Source organism: Macaca fascicularis, chromosome 1 (assembly GCF_037993035.2).
Source record: "Macaca fascicularis isolate 582-1 chromosome 1, T2T-MFA8v1.1".
Classification (NCBI taxonomy): domain Eukaryota; kingdom Metazoa; phylum Chordata; class Mammalia; order Primates; family Cercopithecidae; genus Macaca; species Macaca fascicularis.
This window is the reverse complement of record NC_088375.1, coordinates 206,157,523-206,180,000: the sequence shown is the minus strand read 5'-3', so window position 1 is coordinate 206,180,000 and position 22,478 is coordinate 206,157,523. Positions and strand designations below refer to the sequence as shown.

The 22,478-nt window shown below is 51.4% G+C and overlaps 1 protein-coding gene across 2 annotated transcripts in view; it reads left to right on the top strand.

Moving 5' to 3' along the window:
* The window catches only part of OPRD1 (opioid receptor delta 1), a 60,924-nt gene extending 39,095 nt beyond the window's left edge, over window positions 1-21,829 (top strand). Inside the window, exons 2-4 of one of the 2 annotated variants that reach the window (XR_010580192.2) lie at window positions 9,696-10,045; window positions 13,469-15,447; window positions 20,143-21,829. Coding sequence is in view for 1 of the 2 variants with exons in the window: in XM_005544217.5 (XP_005544274.1) it covers window positions 9,696-10,045; window positions 13,469-14,010 (892 nt within the window). In the remaining variant the exon portion in view is untranslated. Of the gene's footprint in view, window positions 1-9,695; window positions 10,046-13,468 lie in introns of both variants that reach the window. The other variant, XM_005544217.5, reaches the window with a different exon arrangement.
* The last annotated feature ends 649 nt before the right edge of the window (window positions 21,830-22,478 follow it).

The following is a 22,478-nucleotide window of genomic DNA, read 5'->3' as shown; positions in this document are numbered from 1 at the left end:
GACAGAAAACAGGGACAGGAGGATGATTGGTCTAGAGGGAGTACTGGGACTGTTAGGCACCCCCATCCTTGTCCCCTGCACAACCAGATGGCTACCCCTCCACTCTGCAAGAAGGCAAGGTTTTTTCTTTTCCTAGAGAAGTTAACATGGGGGAAGTCTGGACTCAGGGCCAGCAGACCCACAAAGGGTCAGGACAAGATACCAAAGGTAAATGGGGAGCGGGAGGCCAGGCATGGTGGCTCATGCTTGTAATCCCAGCCTTTGGGAGGCCAAGGTGGGAGGATCACTTGAGTCCAGGAGTTGGAGACCAGCCTGAGCAACATATTGAGACCCCCATCTCTATTTTAATTTTTTTAAATGGGGAGATGGGGGGACTCCTAGGCCCTTTCTCCAGCTCTACCAACAGAATTCTGGCAGCCAGAGGTATGCAACCCAGGTGAGCGATGGGAGGATTATTTTCTGAAGACCTGAAGGCCAGAGAAGAGACCTACGGAAACTGATATTTACATGTCCCTCAGCGTAAAAGCCAGATCATCACTTAATTCCCCTATAGTGAAGCCATCAGTTGACAGGGCCCTCACACTGATACACACGTGCACACACACATGCACACACACACATGCACACACACATGCACACACACATGCACACACGGGCACACACATGCATGCACACACACACACATGCACTCACGGGCCCACACACATGGACGCACACATGGGCACACACATGCACACATGCACACACGGGCACATACGCATGCACACACATGCACACACATGGGCACACACATGCACACACACACATACATACATGGAGCTGCCAATTATTTAGTACTTCACTTAAAAATCAGCATTTAGGCCGGGCGCGGTGGCTCAAGCCTGTAATCCCAGCACTTTGGGAGGCCGAGGCGGGCGGATCACAAGGTCAGGAGATCGAGACCATCCTGGCTAACACCGTGAAACCCCATCTCTACTAAAAAAATACAAAAAACTAGCCGGGCGTGGTGGCGGGCGCCTGTAGTTCCAGCTACTCGGGAGGCTGAGGCAGGAGAATGGCGTGAACCCGGGGGGCGGAGCTTGCAGTGAGCCGAGATAGTGCCACTGCACTCCAGCCGGGGGCACAGAGCAAGACTCCGTCTCAAAAAAAAAAAAAAAAAAAAAAAAAAAAATCAGCATTTAATTATATATCACCAGATACTTGAAGGAAGTCTCCAGGATAAGAGAGGAAGGCTAAAGCAGACAAAGGAACAAAAATGTTTGAAGGAAGTAAAAGATGCAGAGAGCAGAAGAAAATACAAAACAAGGCTTCTTAGCATCCTCAGAGAGTTAAGATATTATGTCCCTGAAATAAGATGCTATAAATGTTATATGAAAAAGGAATAACAAGAGAAGAAGAAAGGGCACTGGAAAATTAAAACATGAGAGTCAAACTTTTTTTTTTTTTTTTGAGAAGGAATCTTGGTCTGTCGCCTAGACTGGAGTGCAGTGGCACGATTTCGGATCACTGCAAGCTCCGCCTCCCAGATTCACACCATTCTCCTGCCTCAGCCTCCCGAGTAGCTGGGACTACAGGCGCCCGCCACCACACCTGGCTAATTTTTTGTATTTTTAGTGGAGACGGGGTTTCACCATGTTAGTCAGGATGGTCTCGATCTGCTGACCTCATGATACGCCTGCCTCGGCCTCCCAAAGTGCTGGGATTACAGGCTTGAGCCACCGTGCCCGGCCGGGAGTCAAACTTTTTAAAAAGACAGGGGCCAGGCATGATCACTTGTGCCTGTAATCCTAGCACTTTGGGAGGCCAAGGTGTAAGGAACACTTGAACCCAGGAGTTTGAGACCAGCCAGAGAAACATAGGGAGACTGCATCTCTACCATTTTTTTTTTTTTTTTTGGAGAAAGAATCTTGCTTTGTTGCCCAGGCTGGAGTGCAGTGGCGCGATCTCAGCCCATCGCAACCTCCACCTCCTGGGTTCAAGCGATTCTCCCGCCTCGGCCTCCGGAGTAGCTGGGATTACAGGCATGCTCCACCACGCCCAGCTAATTTTGTATTTTTAGTAGAGAGGGAGTTTCTCCATGTTGGTCAGGCTGGTCTCCAACTCTCAACGTCAGGTAATCCGCCTGCCTCGGCCTCCCAGAGTGCTGAGATTACATGCGTGAGCCACTGTGCCCAGCCTAAAAAATGTTAATTAGCTAGGCATGGTGGTGCACCTGTGACCCCAGCTACTCGGGAGGCTGAGGTGGAAGGATCGATTGAGCTTAGGAGGTTGAGGCTGCAGTGAGCTGTGATCACACCAGTGCACTCCAGCCTTGGTGACAGAGCAAGATCTGTCTCAAAATAATAATAATAATAATAATAATGGCAATAATAAAAGGTCAATGGAAGAATCGAGAGATAACGAAAAGGAAATTTCCCAGAGGATAGAACAAAAAGATGATGTAAGGAGATTAGAGGATTGATCCAGGAGGCCCAATATCTGACTAAGGGATTTTCCAAGGCTCCCAGAGAAAGCAAAGGGGAGGAAATGGTACGAGTACGTTTTATACTGAAGGACATGAATCTTCACACACACACACACAGAGCTGCCAGTTCACCTAGGAGAGGTGGGGGAGGGAGGAAGGTAACAAGTACTGAGTGGTTACCCTTAGAGGTTCCAACAGAAATGAAAAAGGAGCCACTTGAAAGCACACCGTCACAAAGGGTCAGACTACCAGGGATAAAGAGAGGAACCTACACGTTTTGCAGGTAGAGAGGACAGATCACACACAAAACATCAGGAATCAGAATAGTTTTAGATGCTTCAGTGGCAACACTGGAGGCTGGACGATGAGGGAGCCATGCCTTCAAAATTCTGATGGAAAATTACTTCCAACCTACCATTTCATGTCCAGTCAAAGAAATCAGAAATTAGGATAGAATAAACACGTTTCCAGACAAGCAAGGGTATAAAAATTCTACCTCGTATGTGCCCTTTCTCAGGAAGTGATTAGAGGATGTCTTCCACCAAAACGAAGGCATAGATCAAGACAGCAGAAGACTTGCAAGCCAAGAAAAGAGTGCTCTAGCCAAGGAGGACAGGTGTGCAGCTGGTGTAGAATACAAAGCAAACAGTGCAGATGGAAAGTGGGGAGGAGGCCGGGCGCAGTGGCTCACACCTGTAATCCCAGCACTTTGGGAGGCCAAGGCGGGCGGATCACCTGCGGTCAGGAGTTCGAGACCAGCCTAACAAACATGAAGAAACCCCATCTCTACTAAAAATACAAAATTAGCCCGGGCATGGTGGCTCATGCCTGTAATCCCAGCTGCTCGGGAGGCTGAGGCGGGAAAATCGCTTGAACCCGGGAGGCGGAGGTTGCACCATTGCACTCCAGTCTGGGCAACAGGAGAGAAACTCCATCTCAAAGAAAGAAAGAAAGAAAGTGGGGAGGAAAGGTCCAGAACATAGCTCACTAGGAAAACAAAAAGAACTGGTAGATTTTGCAACTGGATGGAAAAGGCATCTTATAGGTCTTTTGGAGTGTTTGAGGAGATTTAGCAATATGTACACAGAACTAAGCAAGTGGATAAAATTGGGGCAGTTATTACCTGGGAAACTTAAATATCTGTGCTACAAAATGTAATTATAGTATGTTCTTCGGCTTGGCAGTGGATAATATTTACAAAGTCATAAGAATGTAAACCCTAAATACTGAGTCAGCTAAAAATGGCAATAAAACTATATTGGAACCAGACATGGTGGTGTGCACCTGTAGTCCCAGCTACTCAGGAGTCTGAGGCCAGAGAATCGTTTGAGCCCAGGAGATGGAGGCTGTAGTGCACTATGGTTGCACCTGTGAATAGCCACTGCACTCCAGCCTGGACAACATAGTAGGACCCCATCTCTTAGGATTTATTTTTTCTTTCTTTCTTTCTTTCTTTCTTTCTTTCTTTCTTTCTTTCTTTCTTTCTTTCTTTCTTTCTTTCTTTCTTTCTTTCTTTCTCTCTCTCTCTCTCTCTTTCTTTCTTTCTTTCTTTCTTTCTTTCTTTCTTTCTTTTTCTTCCTTCCTTCCTTCCTTTCTTTCCCTTTCTTTCCCTTTGTTTCTTTCTTTCTCTCTTTCTTTCTTTTTCTTTCCTTCCTCCCTCCTTTTCTTTTCTTTTCTTTCTGATGGAGTTTTGCTCTTATTGCCCAGGCTGGAGTGCCATGGGATGCTCTTGACTCACTACAACCTCTGCCTCCTGGGTTCAAGCAATTCTCCTGCCTCTGCCTCCCGAGTTACTGGGACTACAGGCGCCTGCCACCACGCCCAGCTAACTTTTTGTATTTTTAGTAGAGAAGGGGTTTCACTGTGTTGGCCAGGCTGGTCTTGAACTCCTGGCCTCAGGTGATCTACCCACCTTGGCCTCCCAAAGTACTGGGATTACAGACATGAGCCTCTGCGCCCAGCCAAGACCCTGTCTCTTAGAAACAAACAAATAAACAACTATGTTGGGAGGATGGAGAGAGGAACAGTTGGGTGATGTGATGAGTTAGTCCTCATCTTCTGTAATAGGGCGTTGTGAGGAACATTACAAGTGTTCACTAATATCTGCTTCTCCCTGCTTTGGGTCACACAGAAGACTATTTCTCAACCCCTTACAGTTGGGCATGGCCACATGACTACTTTTGACCAGTCAGCTTCAGGTGGAAGTGACGTGTCGCCACCAGACTAAAACTTAGATGATTCTGCAGCTGCCTCTTCTCCCTCTCTGGTGATCAAGGAGGCCTTGGGGTAAGATAGCAGGGCCACAGGAGTAAAGCAGCCTGGAATTGCCTCCTGGAAGTTAGTTGTCCTGGAAACACTGAATGGACTCTGATAAACCTTTCATTTGTTAAACCACTGGAATTTGGGTATTTAGGCATAGCGTTTCTTAACCAAATCCACACTTCAACAAATACTGTCTAAAATGGATGAATCAAGAAATAGCCACATAAGCATATTCTTTAGAATTGTGGAGATAATCGCTATAAGAATAGCTAAAAACATTCAAAGTGGTTGCCTCTGGGGAACGGGACAGGAGGAGTAAGTGAGCAAGGACGGGTAGAGGGGCAGCTGTTCTCATTATTGTCCTGCATGACTTTTTACACTATGTAATTGTGTTACATTGGCAGAAATAAAATTTTCTTTCCTTTTATTTTTGAGATAGGATTTCACCCGGTCGCCCAGGCTGGAGTGCAGTGGTGCGATCTCACTGCAGCCTCTGCCTCCCGGGTTCAAGTGATTCTTGTGCTTTGGCCTCCTGAGTAGCTAGGATTACGGTGCCCACCATCAAGCCTGGCTAATTTTTGAATTTTTTTTAGAGATAAGGTTTTTCCATGTTGTCCAGGCTAGTCTCCAACTCCTGAGCTCAAGCGATCTGCCTGCCTCAGCCCCTCAAAGTGCTGGGATTACAGGCATGAGCCACCACATCCGGCCAGAAATAAAATTTTCTAAAAAGCTATATACATATATATAATTTGGAAGGATCCCCAGCAAGTCGTGATAGTGGCTGTCCCTCAGGAGGGAGGGCGTGCTACACAGAACATGTGAGGGACTGCTGATGTGGCCAGACACGGGAGGGCACTGTGGGAAAGGAGGCTACCCAGATGGAAATCCAGTCCAGGGAGCTGTTTGTTTTTAGACATGGGGTGTTGCTCTGTTCCCCAGACTGGAGCGCAGTGGTATTTTCAGAGCTCACTGCAACCTCAAACTCCCAGGATCAAGTGATCCTCCTTCCTCAGCCTCCTGAGTAGCTGGGTCTACAGGCACACTCCACCATGCTCAGCTAATTTTTTTTTTTTTTTTAAGAGACAGTGCCTTGCTGTGTTGCCCAGGCTGGTCTCAAACTCCCGGGCTCAAGCAGTCCTCGACCTCAGCCTCCCAAAGTGTTAGGATTACAGGCGTGAGCCACCATACCTGGCCAAATCTGCCTTTTAGAGTGAGCCGCCAACTTACATGGGTGATGAATTGTGGGGGAGGGAGGCTGCTGCAGTGTCCCTGTGCGAGCTGGTGAGGTTGGACTAAGACATCCACATCACAGATGTCTCTTGAGAGCCTGCTTTTTTTTTTTTTTTTTTTGAGACAGAGTCTCACCCTGTCACCCAGGCTAGGGTGCAGTGGCACGATCTAGGCTCACTGCAGCCTCCGCCTCCTGGGTTCAAGCAATTCTTCCGCCTCAGCCTCCTGAGTAGCTGGGATTACAGTCGCGTGCCACTACGCCTGGCTAATTTTTGTATTTTTAGTAGAGACAGGGTTTCACCGTGTTAGTCAGGCTGGTCTCGAACTCCTGACCTCGTGATCCACCCACCTCAGCCTCCCAAAGTGCTGGGATTACAGGCGTGAGCCACTGCGCCTGACTGAGAGCCTGCTTTTTTTGCCGGGCACTGCTGGTAGGCCCAAGGATACAGCAGGGAACAAAATGGATGAAGTCTTCTGACTTCAGGGAACTTGCATGGGCGAGAGACCCAAGTGGGCAGAAAAGAAGATGAATGTAAGTCAGGAAGTGGTTTGTGCTGTAACGAAAAATGAAGCCGCTGAGGGAGCTAGAGTTGGTGGGGAGGATGGTACTTTAGATAGAGTGGTCAGGGAGGGCCTCTCTGAGGAGGTGACATTTGAATAGAGTCCTGAATTAAGTGATGGAGTAAGCGTGCAAAATATGGGGGGACCAGGGTTCCAGGCAAGAGGCAAGAGCAAGTCCAGTGGCCCTGAAGTGGGGAGGTGGGAGTGGGCTTGGCGTGTCCAGGGAACAGCAAAGAGGCCAGTGTGTGGCAGGGGCACATCGGTGGAGGAGAACATGCTGGGAACTGAGATCCCAAAGGTGGTCGGGGCAGCTTGCAGAACAGAGAGAATTTTGGGAAGTCGCTGGGGAATTGAGAGCAGGGGAGCGGCATGATTTGTCTTGGGGCTGGAGAAGGGAGTCTAAGATGGCCAGAAGGACGGGGTGTGGCTGTGGGTGGAGGGGAGAGAGGGGGGCCGTGAGGAGAGGAGCCTGGGGCCCTGCCTGGCAGGCAGTCAGCGCTGGGCCGCTCAGCCCGCTTGGACCAACTACAGCAGCTTCATCACCCACTTCCCAGCATCCCAGCCCCCTCTGGGAATGGAAGGATCCTTCGCAAATCAAAATAGCAGGCGAAGAACAGCCTCTAATTGTTCTGCGTAAGAGCAGAGAAATTAGACGAGTCAGCTGTGGGGTTGAGACCGCCTCCCACACAGCTGTGATCCCACACCCCACTGAAGACACTTCCTGAGACTTGCAATTCTGCTGTCTCCGAGCAAAACTTTTTCCTTCTCCAGCCCCAGAGCAAATAGCAGCTATTTGGGAGGGAGTAGGACAGATGCTGCCCTGGAGGACAATGAGTGAGTCAATTCCTTTCAACCAAAAATACCAGTCACTTCATACAGGAACAGCCTTAGCTGATGCGAATTTATTCCACCATTCGAAAACACTGAGTGCCTCATCCTAGGTGTCCAGGGCTGGGCATGGGATCAGAGAGATTCTAAAGGAATGGAGGCACACAGTATGGGACCACCCCTGGGGTGGAGGAAAGAAGGAGTGCGGGAGTCAGGAAGTCTCAGTTCTCGCCTCGGCTCTGCCACTGTTGCTGTGTGACCTTAGATGAGTCATGCTGCCTCTCTGGGCTTCAGTCTCCCCATCTCTCCCAAATGGAGGCTTTAGGCTACGTAGTAATTCTCAGACTTCAGAATTCATAAGAATCACTTGGGGTGAGGAGGTGCTTCTTAAAGATGAAGATTCCCAGGCCCCAGTTCCAGAAATGGAGATTGATCAGCTCTGAGGTGCAGTTCAGGACCCTGCATTTCTTCCAGGCTCTTCCGGTAATTCTGAAGTGAGCCCTCGGGCCACGCTTTAATAAAATCACTTCCCCTTAATGTGTCTCTCTTCCTGCTCTGGAATTCGAGGAGTCACTCGTGTAACCCTCCTCCGGGTATCTCAGATCACCCCAGAGGCATGAGAGTGGTGTCACATCGCCCCGCCTCGGGGTGCCCGTGTGTTGCTGTGGTGGTGACACTGCATTTGGGAGGGTCTGGCTTAGTGTATGCAGTCTCCTCTGGGCTACCTGGTGCCCCGCCCAGGCCCTGGTGCAGAAGGGGCCATGGCTGTAAGCGTTGGCCAAACAGGGGGTCAACTGCAGTGTAGATAGCTGTGCAGGGCAGAGAGCATGGTGGGATAACGGGAGTGCTGGGTGCAGAGTTTGGCTGCAGACATCTGCCCTGGACCCCTGGGCTCATGCCCTGGGTTGGATGTGTGACCCTGTCACCTGCTCCGCTTCCCTACACCACTGTGGATGGGAAGAGGGATGCACTGTGGCTTCTGCAAAGAGATGAGTCCAGTTACATGGAGATGAGGAGGCCTGGATGGAGCCGCAGGAAGGACTGGGGGCTCCTGTCTACCACAGAGGACACCCAGGGGGCCTCAGGCCCCAGCCAATCTACTAGGCAGTGTCCCTTCCTCAGAGTTGACCAATCATACTCCCCAAAGGCCAGGTCAGTGCCAGGAGCTAGAGAATCAAGTCACTCTGGTCTAGCCCCCAGCTCCATTCTTCACCTGTGAAGAAAAAGAACAGTGATTGTGTCCAGATTGCTCTCCATGTATCAGGCTTGGGGCTAAGTGCTGTGTTAGCTTATTAAATTTTCACAGCCATCCTAAGAGATTGCTACAAACATCACCCCTCTTTTTACAGTTATGAATGCAGAGCGTTAGAGAGCTCAAGTTTCTCAGCGTCACTCAGCTAATATAATAAATAGTAGAGGCAGGATTAGAACCCAGATCTGCTTTCTGCTGGAGCCCAGTTTTATTTTTAAACATATTGCTTAGTACCTCTTAGAAGATAAGGATTTTTCTTTTTCTTTTATTTACTTATTTATTTTTGAGACAGTGTCATGCTCTGTCATCCACTCTGGAGTACAGCGGCACGATCTCAGTTCGCTGCACCCTCTGCCTCCTGGGCTCAAGCGACCCTCCCACCTCAGTCTCCCGAGTGATAGGACTATAGGCACGCACCATCATGCCTGGCTAAATTTTTTTTTTTTTTTTTTTTGGTAGAGATGGGGTTTCACTGTGTTGCCCAGGGTGGTTTTGAACTCCTAGGCTCAAGCGATCCACCTGCCTTGGCCTCCCAAAGTGCTGGGATTACAGGCGTGAGCCACTGCGCCTGGCCTAGGATTTTTCTTCTGCCAAAGTTATTCACAACCAGAGAAATCCTTTTGCTTCTGTTGTAGTGGAAAGGAGCGATGCCAGATCAGATAGTGCAGGGTTCTAGTCCCACCTTTGCCCCGACCCTTTTTTTTTTTGAGACAGAGTTTCGCTGTTGTCACCCAGGCTGAAGTGCGATGGTGCAATCTCGGCTCACTGCAACTTCCGCCTCCCAGGTTCAAGCAATTCTCCTGCCTCAGCCTCCCGAGTAGCTGGAACTACAGGAGCACGCCACCACACCCAGCTAATTTTTGTATTTTTAGTAGAGACGGGATTTCATCATGTTAGCCAGGCTGGTCTTGAACTCTTGACCTCAGGTGATTCACCTGCCTTGACCTCCAAAAGTGCTGGGATTACAGGCGTGAGCCACCGCGTCCAGCCTCCCCTGACCTTTTGCATGACCTTGGGAAAGCTACTTCCCATCCCTGAGTTTCATGTGAAACTGAAATCTGTGAAATGGGATTAATTACACATGCATTTCCTTCTAAGGTACACTAAGATGAAGACGGCCACCAACATCTACATCTTCAACCTGGCCTTGGCTGATGCGCTGGCCACCAGCACGCTGCCTTTCCAGAGTGCCAAGTACCTGATGAAGACGTGGCCCTTCGGTGAGCTGCTCTGCAAGGCTGTGCTCTCCATCGACTACTACAATATGTTCACCAGCATCTTCACGCTCACCATGATGAGTGTCGACCGCTACATCGCTGTCTGCCACCCTGTCAAGGCCCTGGACTTCCGCACGCCTGCCAAGGCCAAGCTGATCAACATCTGTATCTGGGTCCTGGCCTCAGGCATTGGCGTGCCCATCATGGTCATGGCTGTGACCCGTCCCCGGGGTGAGTGAGTAAATGCACGGTGGCACAAGCCACTGACCACAGGAGGCAGTACATGGCCCTTTGTGGGCTTGCAGGGCACTTACCAGGGTGAGTGTAGGTGGCTCACCAGCAGAGGTTGGATTCTGATCAAGATCAATGATGGTGTGGTGTCTGGCCAGTGGGAGTGTAGAAGGTCAACCAATGGGAATGGGAAAAGCTGGCCAGTGGAAGACACAGATGGTTGAATATTGTGAAGATGAATGACTGATCAGTGGTCTTATGGGTTACTGGCCAAAGGGAATGTATGAATTTATGAAGGGGATTATGGATGGCTGGTTATGTACACGTAGGTGGCTGGCCAGGGATGTGTGGATGACTGATCTATAGAGAGATGGATGGATGTCCAATGAGGTAAGGGTGTCACTGACTAGTGAGCAGTGGAGGCCGCAAGTTCTGTGTTCCCATTTTAAACTCCCTTTTATCCTAATTTGAAAACCATTAGCCTGGATGACCAAAGCAAGGCCTAGAGAATGGCCTGCAGGGAATGACTAATAGGAGCTAACATGGTAGTTATTATAGTACCTCCCTGCATTAGGGGAGCTGCAATAACATTCTCCAAAGCTCAGGGGCTTGACACAGTAGAGGTTTCTCTCTTGCTCCCATCACAATCCAGTGTGAGTAGGAGGAGCACAGTCATTCAAGGACCCAGCCTCCTGTTGATGGCTTCAGAATCTTCTACTGCTGGCATATGGCCGGCAGATGAATATGGAGAGGGAGCGGGTAGAAAGCATAGCCACTTTAAATGTTGACTGGGTGCAGTGGCTCATGCCTGTAATCCCAGCATTTTGGGAGGCCAAGGCGGGTGAATCACTTGAGGTCAGGAGTTCCAGACCAGCCTGGCCAACACGGTGAAACCCTATCTCTACTAAAAATATAAAAATTGGCTGGGCGCGGTGGCTCACGCCTGTAATCCCAGCACTTTGGGAGGCCAAGGCAGGCGGATCACAAGGTCAGGAGATCGAGACCATCCTGGCTAACGTGGTGAAACCCCATCTCTACTAAAAATACAAAAAATTAGCCAGGCGTGGTGGCAGTCACCTGTAGTCCCAGCTGCTTGGGAGGCTGAGGCGGGAGAATGGCGTGAACCTGGGATGTGGAGTTTGCAGTGAGCCGAGATTGTGCCACTGCACTCCAGCCTGGGTGACAGAGCGAGACTCTGTCTTAAAAAAAAAAAAAAAAAATTAGCCAGGCCTGGTGGCAGGTGCCTGTAGTCCCAGCTCTTTGGGAGGCTGAGGCAGGAGAATCACTTGAACCCGGGAGGCGGAAGTTGCAGTAAGCTGAGATCATGCCACTGCACTCCCCCTGGGCGACAGAGCGAGACTTGTCTTAAAAAAAAAAAAAAAAAAAATTATGGCCCATCTCTTCCTAGTGACAGCTGGTCACATGGCCCCACCTTAATGCAAGGAAGTTTATTGTTTAGAAGGGCACCACAGACACAGGAACTAACCTCTCTGAGTCACACTATAGCATGAGATGTTGAGAAAAAAGAGATGATATGTGTAGAATACTTAGGACAAGTCCTGGCTTATCGCCAAGGCCCAATGAATAGCCGCTATTAAATGATTAAGCCTGTGAGATAGACAAGGCAGGGACTCCTACCTGCATTTGACTGTAGGAAAACAGAGTCAGAGAGGTCAGGTGGTTTACTTAGGGTCACACAGCCAGGCATTTTGTGGAATTTGGCCTGCAACCTAGGGTTCCTGCCCCCAGGTCTGTTGCTCCTTCTAGTCCCTTGGGTGGAAGTTTGCAGAGGGTCATTGCTGTGGTTGGGAGAGAACAAGCTTCTTGGTTACCCTTGACCCTCACAAGGGCAGAGCCCCTGGTGCCCTTTTACGGCCTATGAGTCATTGGTCTTGACTCAGCAGCAGAGCCCCATTCCTCACTGTCAGCCTTCAGTTTACAGGCCATTAATTGCATCCCTGCCGGGGCTGGACCAGATGGGCCTCCTCACTCCACAATCCCTCACGCACACACTTTCCCAGTGTGTGCCATCAGCACTTATTGGACCTGTGGGCCACTTGCTGTGTGATCTTGAACAAGTGCTGTTCTGGTTCCTATACAATGAAGGTCTTGGACTCAGCTCTTTCTAGGGGTCCTGCCAGCCTGATGTCCTGTGGACCCACTCTGTCTGTGGATCCCCAGCCCCTTCTCACCTCTTAGCCTCAAGTCCATTGTGTGGCTTCTTAAATCCTAGCATTCCAAGACATCCTGGGAGTCCCCTGGGCCAGCCTCAAGGCTGTATCAGAATCCCACAACACCCTGTAAGGTGTTCATCCGGCCCAAGCCCACACTCCAGGAATGGGGAGCTTATTTCATCCTGGGCACCCTTCCTATCTCAAGAAGGAAGTCCTTGAGTTAAGCTGAAATCTGCTTTCCTCCGAGAAGGAAGGAAGTAAGTTTCGTTTTGTTTTTGTTGTTTTGAGACAGGGTCTCACTCTGTTACCCAGGCTGGAGTGCAGCGACACTGTCCCAGCTTACTGCAGCCTCAACCTCCAGTGCTCAAGTGATCCTCCCACCTCAGCCCCCCAAGTGGCTGGGACTACAGATGTGCACCACCCTACCCAGCTAATGTTTTTTTTTTTTTTTTTTTTTTTTGTAGAGATGGGGTTTCGCCATGTTGCCCAGGCTGGTCTCGAGCTCCTGGACTTAAGCAGTCCACCTCCCTCAGCCTCCCAAAGTGCTGGAATTACAGGCGTGAGCCCCACGCCTGGCCAGGAGGTTCTTGCAATTAAGCTGAGACCTGCTTCCCTCTGGGGAGGCTGACCCTATCTTTGAGTCCTGGACTCCCACACATATGTGCCCCTCTTCCCTGTGGGTACACCAAGAGCTTGAACCCCACTGTGCTAAATGCGTTAGGTGCCTTAGCCTATTTAATCCTCACGACAATCCTGGAGATGTGGGTACTGTCATTAGCCCCACTCCAGTGAAGCTCCAAGAGGTTTAGTAATTTCCTTACACTGTGTAGTAGGGCCTGAGTCCTGCTCCTAACTCATGTTGTCTGTCTTAGAAGTCCTGTTCCCAATGGAGCTAGTTTGGAAATGGGTCAGGGTGTTTTGAGTTACTGCAATGACTGGCATTCAGTGGGCTGAGCTAAATGATTTCATTACTGCCACCCATGGGCACAAAGGCTGATAAAAGGGCCAGGAGAGAATATAGGGGACCTCCCAGACGAGGGCCAATCCTACTGGGTCTTTTAGGATGACTAAGAGTTCACCAAGTGCAGAATCTGAGGAGGACATTCCAGACAGAAGAATCTCCTTGAACAAAGGCTGGGAGGAGGTGGTGGGACTTGCCCAAGCCTTGGAAGGGTGGGTGAGCAGGTGGGGGCCCCTTAGGCACGCAGGCTCCTCACCCCGTCTGTCTTTCCTTGTTTCCGCGGCCCAGATGGGGCGGTGGTGTGCATGCTCCAGTTCCCCAGCCCCAGCTGGTACTGGGACACGGTGACCAAGATCTGCGTGTTCCTCTTCGCCTTCGTGGTGCCCATCCTCATCATCACCGTGTGCTACGGCCTCATGCTGCTGCGCCTGCGCAGTGTGCGCCTGCTGTCGGGCTCCAAGGAGAAGGACCGCAGCCTACGGCGCATCACGCGGATGGTGCTGGTGGTGGTGGGCGCCTTCGTGGTGTGTTGGGCGCCCATCCACATATTCGTCATCGTCTGGACGCTGGTGGATATCGACCGGCGCGACCCGCTGGTGGTGGCCGCGCTGCACCTGTGCATCGCTCTGGGCTACGCCAATAGCAGTCTCAACCCCGTGCTCTACGCCTTCCTTGACGAGAACTTCAAGCGCTGCTTCCGCCAGCTCTGCCGCAAGCCCTGTGGCCGCCCGGACCCCAGCAGCTTCAGCCGCGCCCGCGAAGCCACGGCCCGCGAGCGGGTCACCGCCTGCACCCCGTCCGACGGTCCCGGCGGTGGCGCCGCCGCCTGACCAGGCGGTCCGGCCCCCAGCACGCTCCTCCCTAGTGACCCTGCGGCCACATGAGTCCCAGTGGGAGGCGCGAGCCATGATGTGGAATGGGGCAGTAGAAGGTCGGAGGCTTGGGATCGCCAGATGGGGCCTCTGTTTTGGAGACGAGGCCGGGCCGCGAGATGGGCATGGGGTGGGCCTCTGGTTTGGGGCGAGGCAGAGGGCAGATCAATAGCGCGGGGCCTCTGGGCTGGGTGCCCCGTCCACGGCTCTAGGTGGGGCGGGAAAGCCAGTGACTCCAGGGGAGGAGCTGGACCTGTGGCTCTGGAACTGAGTCCCTAAACAGGGGATCTCCAGGGAGGCGGGGCTTCATCCTTGAGACAGCCTCGGTTTCTAGCTTGGAGCCGGACTGTTGGAGTTGGGCGTCCGGGCCCAGGACCCAGGAGGGGCAGTGGTGGGGACAGTTGCTTGAAAACTGAGCTGCAAGACTGGGTCTCTGTGTAGTAGGGAGGAGCCTCCTGTGAGGGGAGACCCAGAGACAGGACAGCCGGGTGTGGCCACAGCTCAAGATTTGGTCACTAGAGAGGGGGCCTGTGCAAAGGACCTGTGGCCTCAATTTCGGATACAGTCCCAGCCCCGAGTTCTAGCAAGGGGCAAGGCTCGCTGAGGTCCAGGTCCAACTTGACACCTCTATAAATAGAATATAAAAGACTGAGGGGCCAGGCGTGGTGGCTCAAGCCTGTAATCCCAGCACTTTGGGAGGCTGAGGCGGGTGGATGAGCATGAGCCCAGGAGTTTGAGACTAGTCTGGGCAACATGAGAGACCCTGTCTCTACAAAAAATACAAAATTAGCCAGGCAGCTCTGCACCTGCAGACCCAGCTCCTTGGAAGGTGAGAGGATCGCTTGATCCCAGGAGTTTGAAGCTGCAGTGAGCTATGGTGGTGCCACTGCACTCCAGCTTGGGGGACAGAGCAAGACCCTGTCTCTAAAAAAAGAGAGAGGGAGAATGAGGGAGGAAGAGATAGGAAAAGAGAGAAACAATATACCTTTTCTCTCTTTGACAGTCGTGTATTTCCTTGGAACGGGCAGGAATGCCTCAGAATCGAAGTGGCCACAGTGGGCCTTGGGACAGGACAGCAGAGCAGGGGGCAGCTGCTCCAGGATAGGGTAATAAGACAGGACCTTGGTTGGGGTAGGGTCCCCAGACCTGAGTACTAATGGGAGCCCAGAGGCTTGGGAAGGAGAAGGCTTCCAAAACCATCTTGAAAACTCAGGCCCGGAGTGGACCTCTGTGGCAAGGAGTGGTGGTGGGTGGGTGGAGGAAGAGAGGCGGGCTCCTGCTTCAAGGTTAGGTCTTCCAGTGGAAGGTGGATGCTTTTTGTGGGTCCTCAGGGCCCTAGTTTCTCTGGCCCAGATACTGGAGGACAGAGGACCACCTACTTAGATCCTGTGAATGGTAAGTGGTGCCTGGGACTCTTGGGGGTGGGGGGTGGAGTATGAGAAGCATCAGTTCGCACTTGATGCTGGGTCCTGGGCCCCTGATAAGAACCTGGATGAAATCCTCTTCTATTCTCCCAACATCTGGCTGCACCCATGTGTCTGGTGTCAATGACTCCAGTGAACTGGAACTGCCCATATGGGGACCTGACCTTGAAGGAACTGGGGGGAGAAGCTTTTGTAACTGCAATGCCGACATCAGTGTGCGTCCCCCTCTGCCTTTCCCCTCAGCAGGCTCCCCAGGTTCCCCACCTGCTCCAGCCTAGCTGCCCCCTTCATGCTGCTGAGAGTGGCATCCACCTGGAGTTGGGTGTAGAAGTTTCTGTCTTCATTGGTTTGGCATTTTATTCAGGCACTCCTGGATCTTTGCTTCCCAGAATATCAGTGTCTGTCCTTGTTCCCTGTACCTCCCCCGTGCCTCATCTCCTCTCCCCCCACTGCTCTCCCCTCCCTCACCAACACTGCCTCAGTAATGCACCCCTGACTCCCTATTGAAGCAGTGTGCTGACATCCTTGTAAAAACAAATTTAATTTTCTTCCTTTTTTGGGACAGATGGAAAGAAATTGACGTCTTTGTCTCAAACAAAAGAAAAAAGAAAAAGAAACAATATACTTCTTTTCCTTTTGACAACCATGTCTTTGGAACAAAAGCTGGGAGGCTGTCACTCCAGCAGGGACTGAATAGCATGCAGGGGGCTGGGGACTTAGGCACCAAGAGGGGCTTTGGGCACATTAGGGGGAAGTGATGCCCTTGGAGGGCAAAGCACAGCCCCCTTCTCAGGATGAGGCTCCCAGCAACCCTAGACCTGGGGATGTGCCTCCTTTGGGAAATGGCTTCCCTGGGTCCTGGAAAGATGTGGGGCCGTGCCCAGCACTCACATCCAGCCTGCCAAGCCACTGTGACCTGGGATCCCAAGCCACCTAGATCACTCTCACTACCCTGTGACCATAGAGACCCCTGTGTCTGAGGGTGGGAGGTCATCAGCATGGCAGGAGACACTTCTCCTCGTCAGGGGCTCCTCCTGTGAATGCTTTGGGGGTATGGCAGAAAAAGGGGAAAATCTAGGAACTGGGGAAGACTCCTGAAAGAGGTGACACTGGAGTCAGGCTGTTTACTCTCCCTGCAGGGACTGTGTCCGCTCCCAGGATAGGCCTGTTTCAAGGCTGCCTGAAGCCCACTCACTGCCATCTCCTGTGTCTGTAACAGATCTGGCTGGATTTTGCCCCTTCTGATACATAAATCTGTCCTGGGGTCAGCAGGGCCTGGGTCCAGACCACGTGTGTTTAAGGTAGTGCCAACTTGTATTGAAATCTACTTCATGCCAGGCATGCACTCTGGGCGTCAGGACTTGGAAATGAGTCAGCCTCGGCCCTGCCCTCAGAAAGCCTGAGCCAGTGCTGGGACATAAAGCATCAACAGATGATTGCACCTCAGTGTGATAAGTGCAGTGACAGGGAGTCCTAGGGAGGGTGTCATGGGGAAGTGCCTTTTCTAGCTTTTCACTGAAACACATGTTCGTAGCAATTCTGTAAGAGGAGGAAGAGGGTCGGGGGCCCTGAAGGATGAATAGGAGTTGGCCACCAAGAAGAGGAAATCGTGTGTGTGGACACGTGGGGATGTTTAAATGCTTGGTAAACCCAATAAGTTGGGTGCAGCTAGAGCATGGGGCTTAACTGAGCTCTTCTGTGTGCCAGGCTCTCTGCCAAGTGCCTTGTGTGCATCAGGCACTTGTGTGCATCCTGATCCTCAGGACAGCCTGGTGAGGAAGTAGTGTTATCCCCATTGAGGACAAAGAGAGCCGAGGCTGAGAGGTCAGGCTACTTGCTCCTAAGTCACAGGGCCTGTTCATAGTGGCAGAACTTGGGTCCCTGGAATTCCAGGGTCCATGTTTCCAGTTAATTCCAGGCATCAGTGAAGTAGAAAGGCCTTAGAAGCTGGAACCCCAGAATGAGGTTTTTGAAGACCTAAAACCAAATGGAAAAATCTAAAGGAAACGGGCAATTTCCCATGAACTTTTGTTCCTCCTGAAGCTCTCCAAATCTTCACGTTTCAGAATGTACTGTGCATGGTGCATTTTAAAGCTCTAAATTGACAGTGTAATTCTAGATCGTCACAGGGTTCTCAAAACTGCAGAGTACGTCTGTTTCCCCCAAAATTTCCATTTCTCTCTCTCCAGGAGGAGGGAGGAAAGTTTTTGCCCCTGATTTCAAGATGTCCTACTGTTTCAGATCCCTTCTTCATCTTTTTTTTTTTTTTTTTTTTGAGACAGTGTCTTGCTCTGTTGCCCAGTCTGGAGTGCAAGTACAGTGGTGCAATCATAGCTCACTGCAGTCTCAAACTCCTGGGCTCAAGTGATCCTCCTACTTCAGCCTCCTGAGTAGCTGGGATTACAGGCACGCATCACCACAGCCCAGCTAATATTTGTATTTTTAGTAGAGACTGGGTTTCACCATGTTGGCCAAGCTGGCCTTGAACTCCTGACCTCAGGGGATCTGCCCGCCTCAGCTTCCCAAAGTCCTAGGATTACAGGCGTAAGCCACCGAGCCCAGCCTTTTTTTTAAAAATAGAGACCAGAGTGTTTCTGTGTTGTCCAGACTAGTCTTGAACTTCTATCCTCAAGCAATTCTCCTGCCTCCCAAAGTACTGGGTTTACAGGTGTGAGCCACTGTGCCCAGCTCTCATACCTCGTCTCGATGCAGAAGAAGTAGTGGTTAAGGCTGGAATCAGATCTTGGCTTTCCCTCTCTGAGCCTCAGTTTCCTCATCTGTAGAGTGGACTTCCTTCATGGATGGTTGTGAGGATTTAATGTATGTATAGGATAAGGCCCAGAACATAAGTAAACTCTAAGTACATGGTAAGTGGCAGTTACTGCTTAAAAGTGGAGCCAGCGTTCAGGGTCAGAGCTAGAGACCTACAGGGAAGAGTAGGTGAGCTATCAGGGCTAGTGATGGAGAGAGAGGAGAGACTGGAGATCCGGCTTCGGGATCCTCCTGCTTCCTGGCTCAGGAGCCACCATGAAGAGTGAGAAGCTGCCAGAGAAGCAGGAGGAGGATGGGGAGAATGTGCTACCATGGAAACTGGAGGAGGAGGGCGTTCCCAGGGGGAGGGAGTGATGGATAATGTCAAGTGTCATAAGAGAGGATGGGAGTAGGGAGGGCAGGAGGGTGATGGGAACCCTCCAGTTTAGTGTTTTACATGGCCCAGGCAGTCCCCAAGCCTGGATCAAATCCCAGCTCTCAAGCTAACTGGCTGTGTGACCTAGACAAGGGATTTGCCCTCTCTGAGCTTCTGTTTCCTTCTAGAGGTGAGATGTGGGAATTGGTCCATCTCTAATATGACCATCAGTTTCACTTAATAAGAGTCCTAACTTTGCCGAATTCTTGGCCACGTGCTAGCAATGTGATCTTAGGCAAGTCACTTCACCTCCATGAGCCCTCTCTGAAAGCTAGAGAGATGGTGAGCAAAGTGCCACCAAAATGCCTGGCGCATAGTGGGGCCTTGATACAGGATTATTCTCTGATAATTACGCAGATGCCAGAGGCAGCTGCTCTAAGGAGGCTTGCTGGGCTTGGAATTAGAAATGCTCCTCAAGGGCCGGGTGCAGTGGCTCACGCCTGTAATCCTAGCACTTTGGGAGGCCAAGGCGGGCGGATCACGAGGTCAGGAGTTCAAGACCAGCCTGACCAACATGGTGAAACCCCGTCTCTACTAAAAACACAAAAATTAGCCGGGCATGGTGGCCCGCGCCTGTAATACCAGCTACTCAGGAGGCTGAGGCAGGAGAATCGCTTGAACCCAGGAAGCGGAGCTTGCAGTGAGCCGAGATCACGCCACTTGCACTCCAGCCTGGGCAACAGAGTGAGACTCTGTCTAAAAAAATAATAATAAATAAAATAAAAGAAATGCTCTTCAGGTTGGAGAGGGCCCACTAGCACCCTGAGAGGACTTGGAAGAACAACAGTCCAGGCTGGGCGCCTGCTGGGTCTCTGTCCAAAGGTCAGCCCTCTCTTTGTGTCAGCGGCAGATTCCTCGCCTAAGGCATGACTACTGGCTGCCAGCTCCCTCTAGCACCTGCTGCAGATCCAGACTGGAGCCGGTCCCCAGAGGCCCAAAGCCCCTAGGAAGTGACCACCCCCCTCCCTGGCACCCAGATCCTGGCCCCTGCACTCACACACAAAACACGTACACATGCCTCTCTTTCATCATGTATTTATTCCTTTATTTCACTGCTGGGCCCCACACTAGAAGGAGTGCTGGAAGCTGGGAGGAGTGACAGGAGCAAATCAGGATCTGGCCGCCCCACGCTGAGCTTGCAGATGTTGAGAGTTGGGTGACAGCTGGCTGTGTGGCTCAGGCTGCAGGCAGCTTGAGAATTCAAAATGGGGCTTAGAAAGGAGCTGGAGGGGGCCCTCGAGGTGGACGTAGTGATGCAATAGAGCATGGCGCTGTGAGGTTGCCCGGGTTCTAGCCCCAGCACGAGACGAGCGTGGGGATGAGCCGTTTCAGAGTGTGGTACTCTGTCACACTCCATTTCAGCGAGAGGCCACTGAGACATTATCAATGGGTAATGTACAGCACTTCTATGGCGTAACTCATTTAATCTTCACAGCATGATGATGAGGTAGCGTTAGTATCATTACCTCCATTTTACAGATGGGGAAACGGAGGCTCAGAGAAGGGAGCCCAAGACCACATGGCTTCTCAGTGATTCGCCCAGCTAGGATCCCATCTCTGGTCCTTCAAGTCCACTTACTCTGCTTTCCTCCTCCTGCCCCCTGAGAGGAAACTCTCTGAGTACACCGAGGACCCTCAGGAGACTCTCACCTCCAGCTCACAGTCACGGGCTGAGCACTCCCTGTGCTGGGTTCTGCGCCTCATCATGTTGGCAGCAGAGGCATGTGCCAGTTGTTCAAAAAACTGCTGTAACCTTGGTAGGTCCCTCTTCCCATCCGTTTCCTCCTTGCCTTGGAAATCCTGCTTGTTTGATAATTTTCTGACTGACTGCCATGTCGTTGCCATGTGACCTTGGGCATGTCATTTCACTCTGAGCTATTTCTCAATCATGGATGACAGCACTTACCTGGTGAGAAGTTGAGAAGATTCAGAAAGAGGCTATGAGTGAAGGACCTTGTCTGTTTTGGTTATGAAAGTGTTCCCAGGAGATGCAAGCGGGCACATAGTAGTTATCTACTGAGTGAATGAACAGCGTTCCTGGTGCATAGTAAGTGCCCAACAAATGCAGCTTTTTTCATGTTATCTAATGTTTTAGGTCATGCCTGCATCAACCCATGCTTCTTTTTTTCTTTCTTTTCTTTTCTTTCTTTCTTTCTTTTTTTTTTTAAGACAGAGTCTCACTCTGTTACCCGGGCTGAAGTGCAATGGTGAGATCTTGGCTCACTGCAACCTCCGCCACCCGGGTTCAAGCAATTCTCCTGCCTCAACCTGCTGAATAGCTGGGATTACAGGCACGTGCCTGGCTAATTTCGTATTTTTAGTAGAGACGGGGTTTCGCCATGTTGGCCAGGCTGGCCTTGAACTCCTGACCTCAAGTGATCTGCCCATCTCGGCCTCCCAAAGTGTTGGGATTACGGGCGTGAGCCAGTGTGCCGGGTCCAACCCATGGTTCTTCATGCTGCAGGTGGGTCCGGAGCAAGGCTTTTCTCTTTTAACCATCTCCTTGAGTTTCAGAAGGTGGGACAACATGTGCTGGAAAGCAGTTTCTCAAGAGGACATCTTCTCCCCAAGCTCCTTAGCCATGCTGTCCTCTCCTGCCCTCACCAGGACTGCCCTCTCAGGACCCAAGAGGAAGGGACAGCCTGGAAAGGAAGAAGGTCCCAGACCACCTGCATCACGGGGGTGGAGTCCCTTGGCAGGTGCCGGTGCAAATACCCCCCTATAATGGGGCTCATCTAGAAGCTCCTCTGGGACTGAGGAGACAGCAAATGTGGTTTTGAATCTTCATTGTCCACTTCGTTGCTGTGACGTTGGGCAGGTCTCTGTCCCTCTCTGGGCCTCTGCACGATGGAGGGGTAGGAGTTGATGGTTCTGAAGCCTCTGCCATCCTGGAAAAGAACTGAGACACTTCCCTCGTGTTCCTGGGTCCCAGAAACAGACATCTATTGGTAAAATCCACTGGGCATTTGCCCAGAGACAGGGAAAAGCATGTCTGGGGGTCTGTAATGGAGCTGCCCCAACTGGGGGCAAGGAGGCGGGCATGTGAAAAAGGAAGCTTAACTCAAAGCCTTGTTTTCAGGCTTTTTGCCTACCCCAGGCTCCATCTTGGTACGAAGGACCCAACCTTCTGTTTTCTCAATAAAGCGAGCCCTCTTCTGTGTCTGCATCTCTGGCTGTTTTGTTGGCTCACCTCTGCCAGGTTCCCTTGTAAGGGGGCCCCAGCCTGGGGGGTCACATAAGCCTATGGGGAAGTCTAGCTCTGCCCTGAGGACCTGTCTCAGAGGGAGAGGCAATGTTGTCCTTAAGAACCCCAGTTTGGACCGGGTGTGGTGGCTCATACCTGTAATCCCAGCACTTTGGGAGGCTAAGGCAGGTGGATCACAAGGTCAGGAGTTCAAGACCAGCCTGGCCAAGATTGTGAAACCCTGTCTCTACTAAAAATGCAAAAACTAGCTGGGCGTGGTAGTGGGTGCTTGTAATCCCAGCTACTCGGGAGGCTGAGGCAGAGAATAGCTTGAACCCGGGAGGCAGAGGTTGCAGTGAGCGGAGGTTTCAGTGAGCCGAGATCGCGCCACTGCACTCCAACCTGGGCGACAGAGCAAGACTGTCTCAAAAAAAAAAAAAAAAAAAAAGCCCTAGTGTAATGGGAGAGACAGACACACAGGCAGGCATTTCCTAGAGCGAGCTCTGAACCAAACCAGGCCTCTGTGCTCCACTCCCCTTCCACCCTCTGAACTGGCTCCTCCCCTTCCCTGCGCCCCCGCCACTCTCCTAATCTAACTCCCGTGTCCTCCAGAGCCCTGCCTACCCCACAT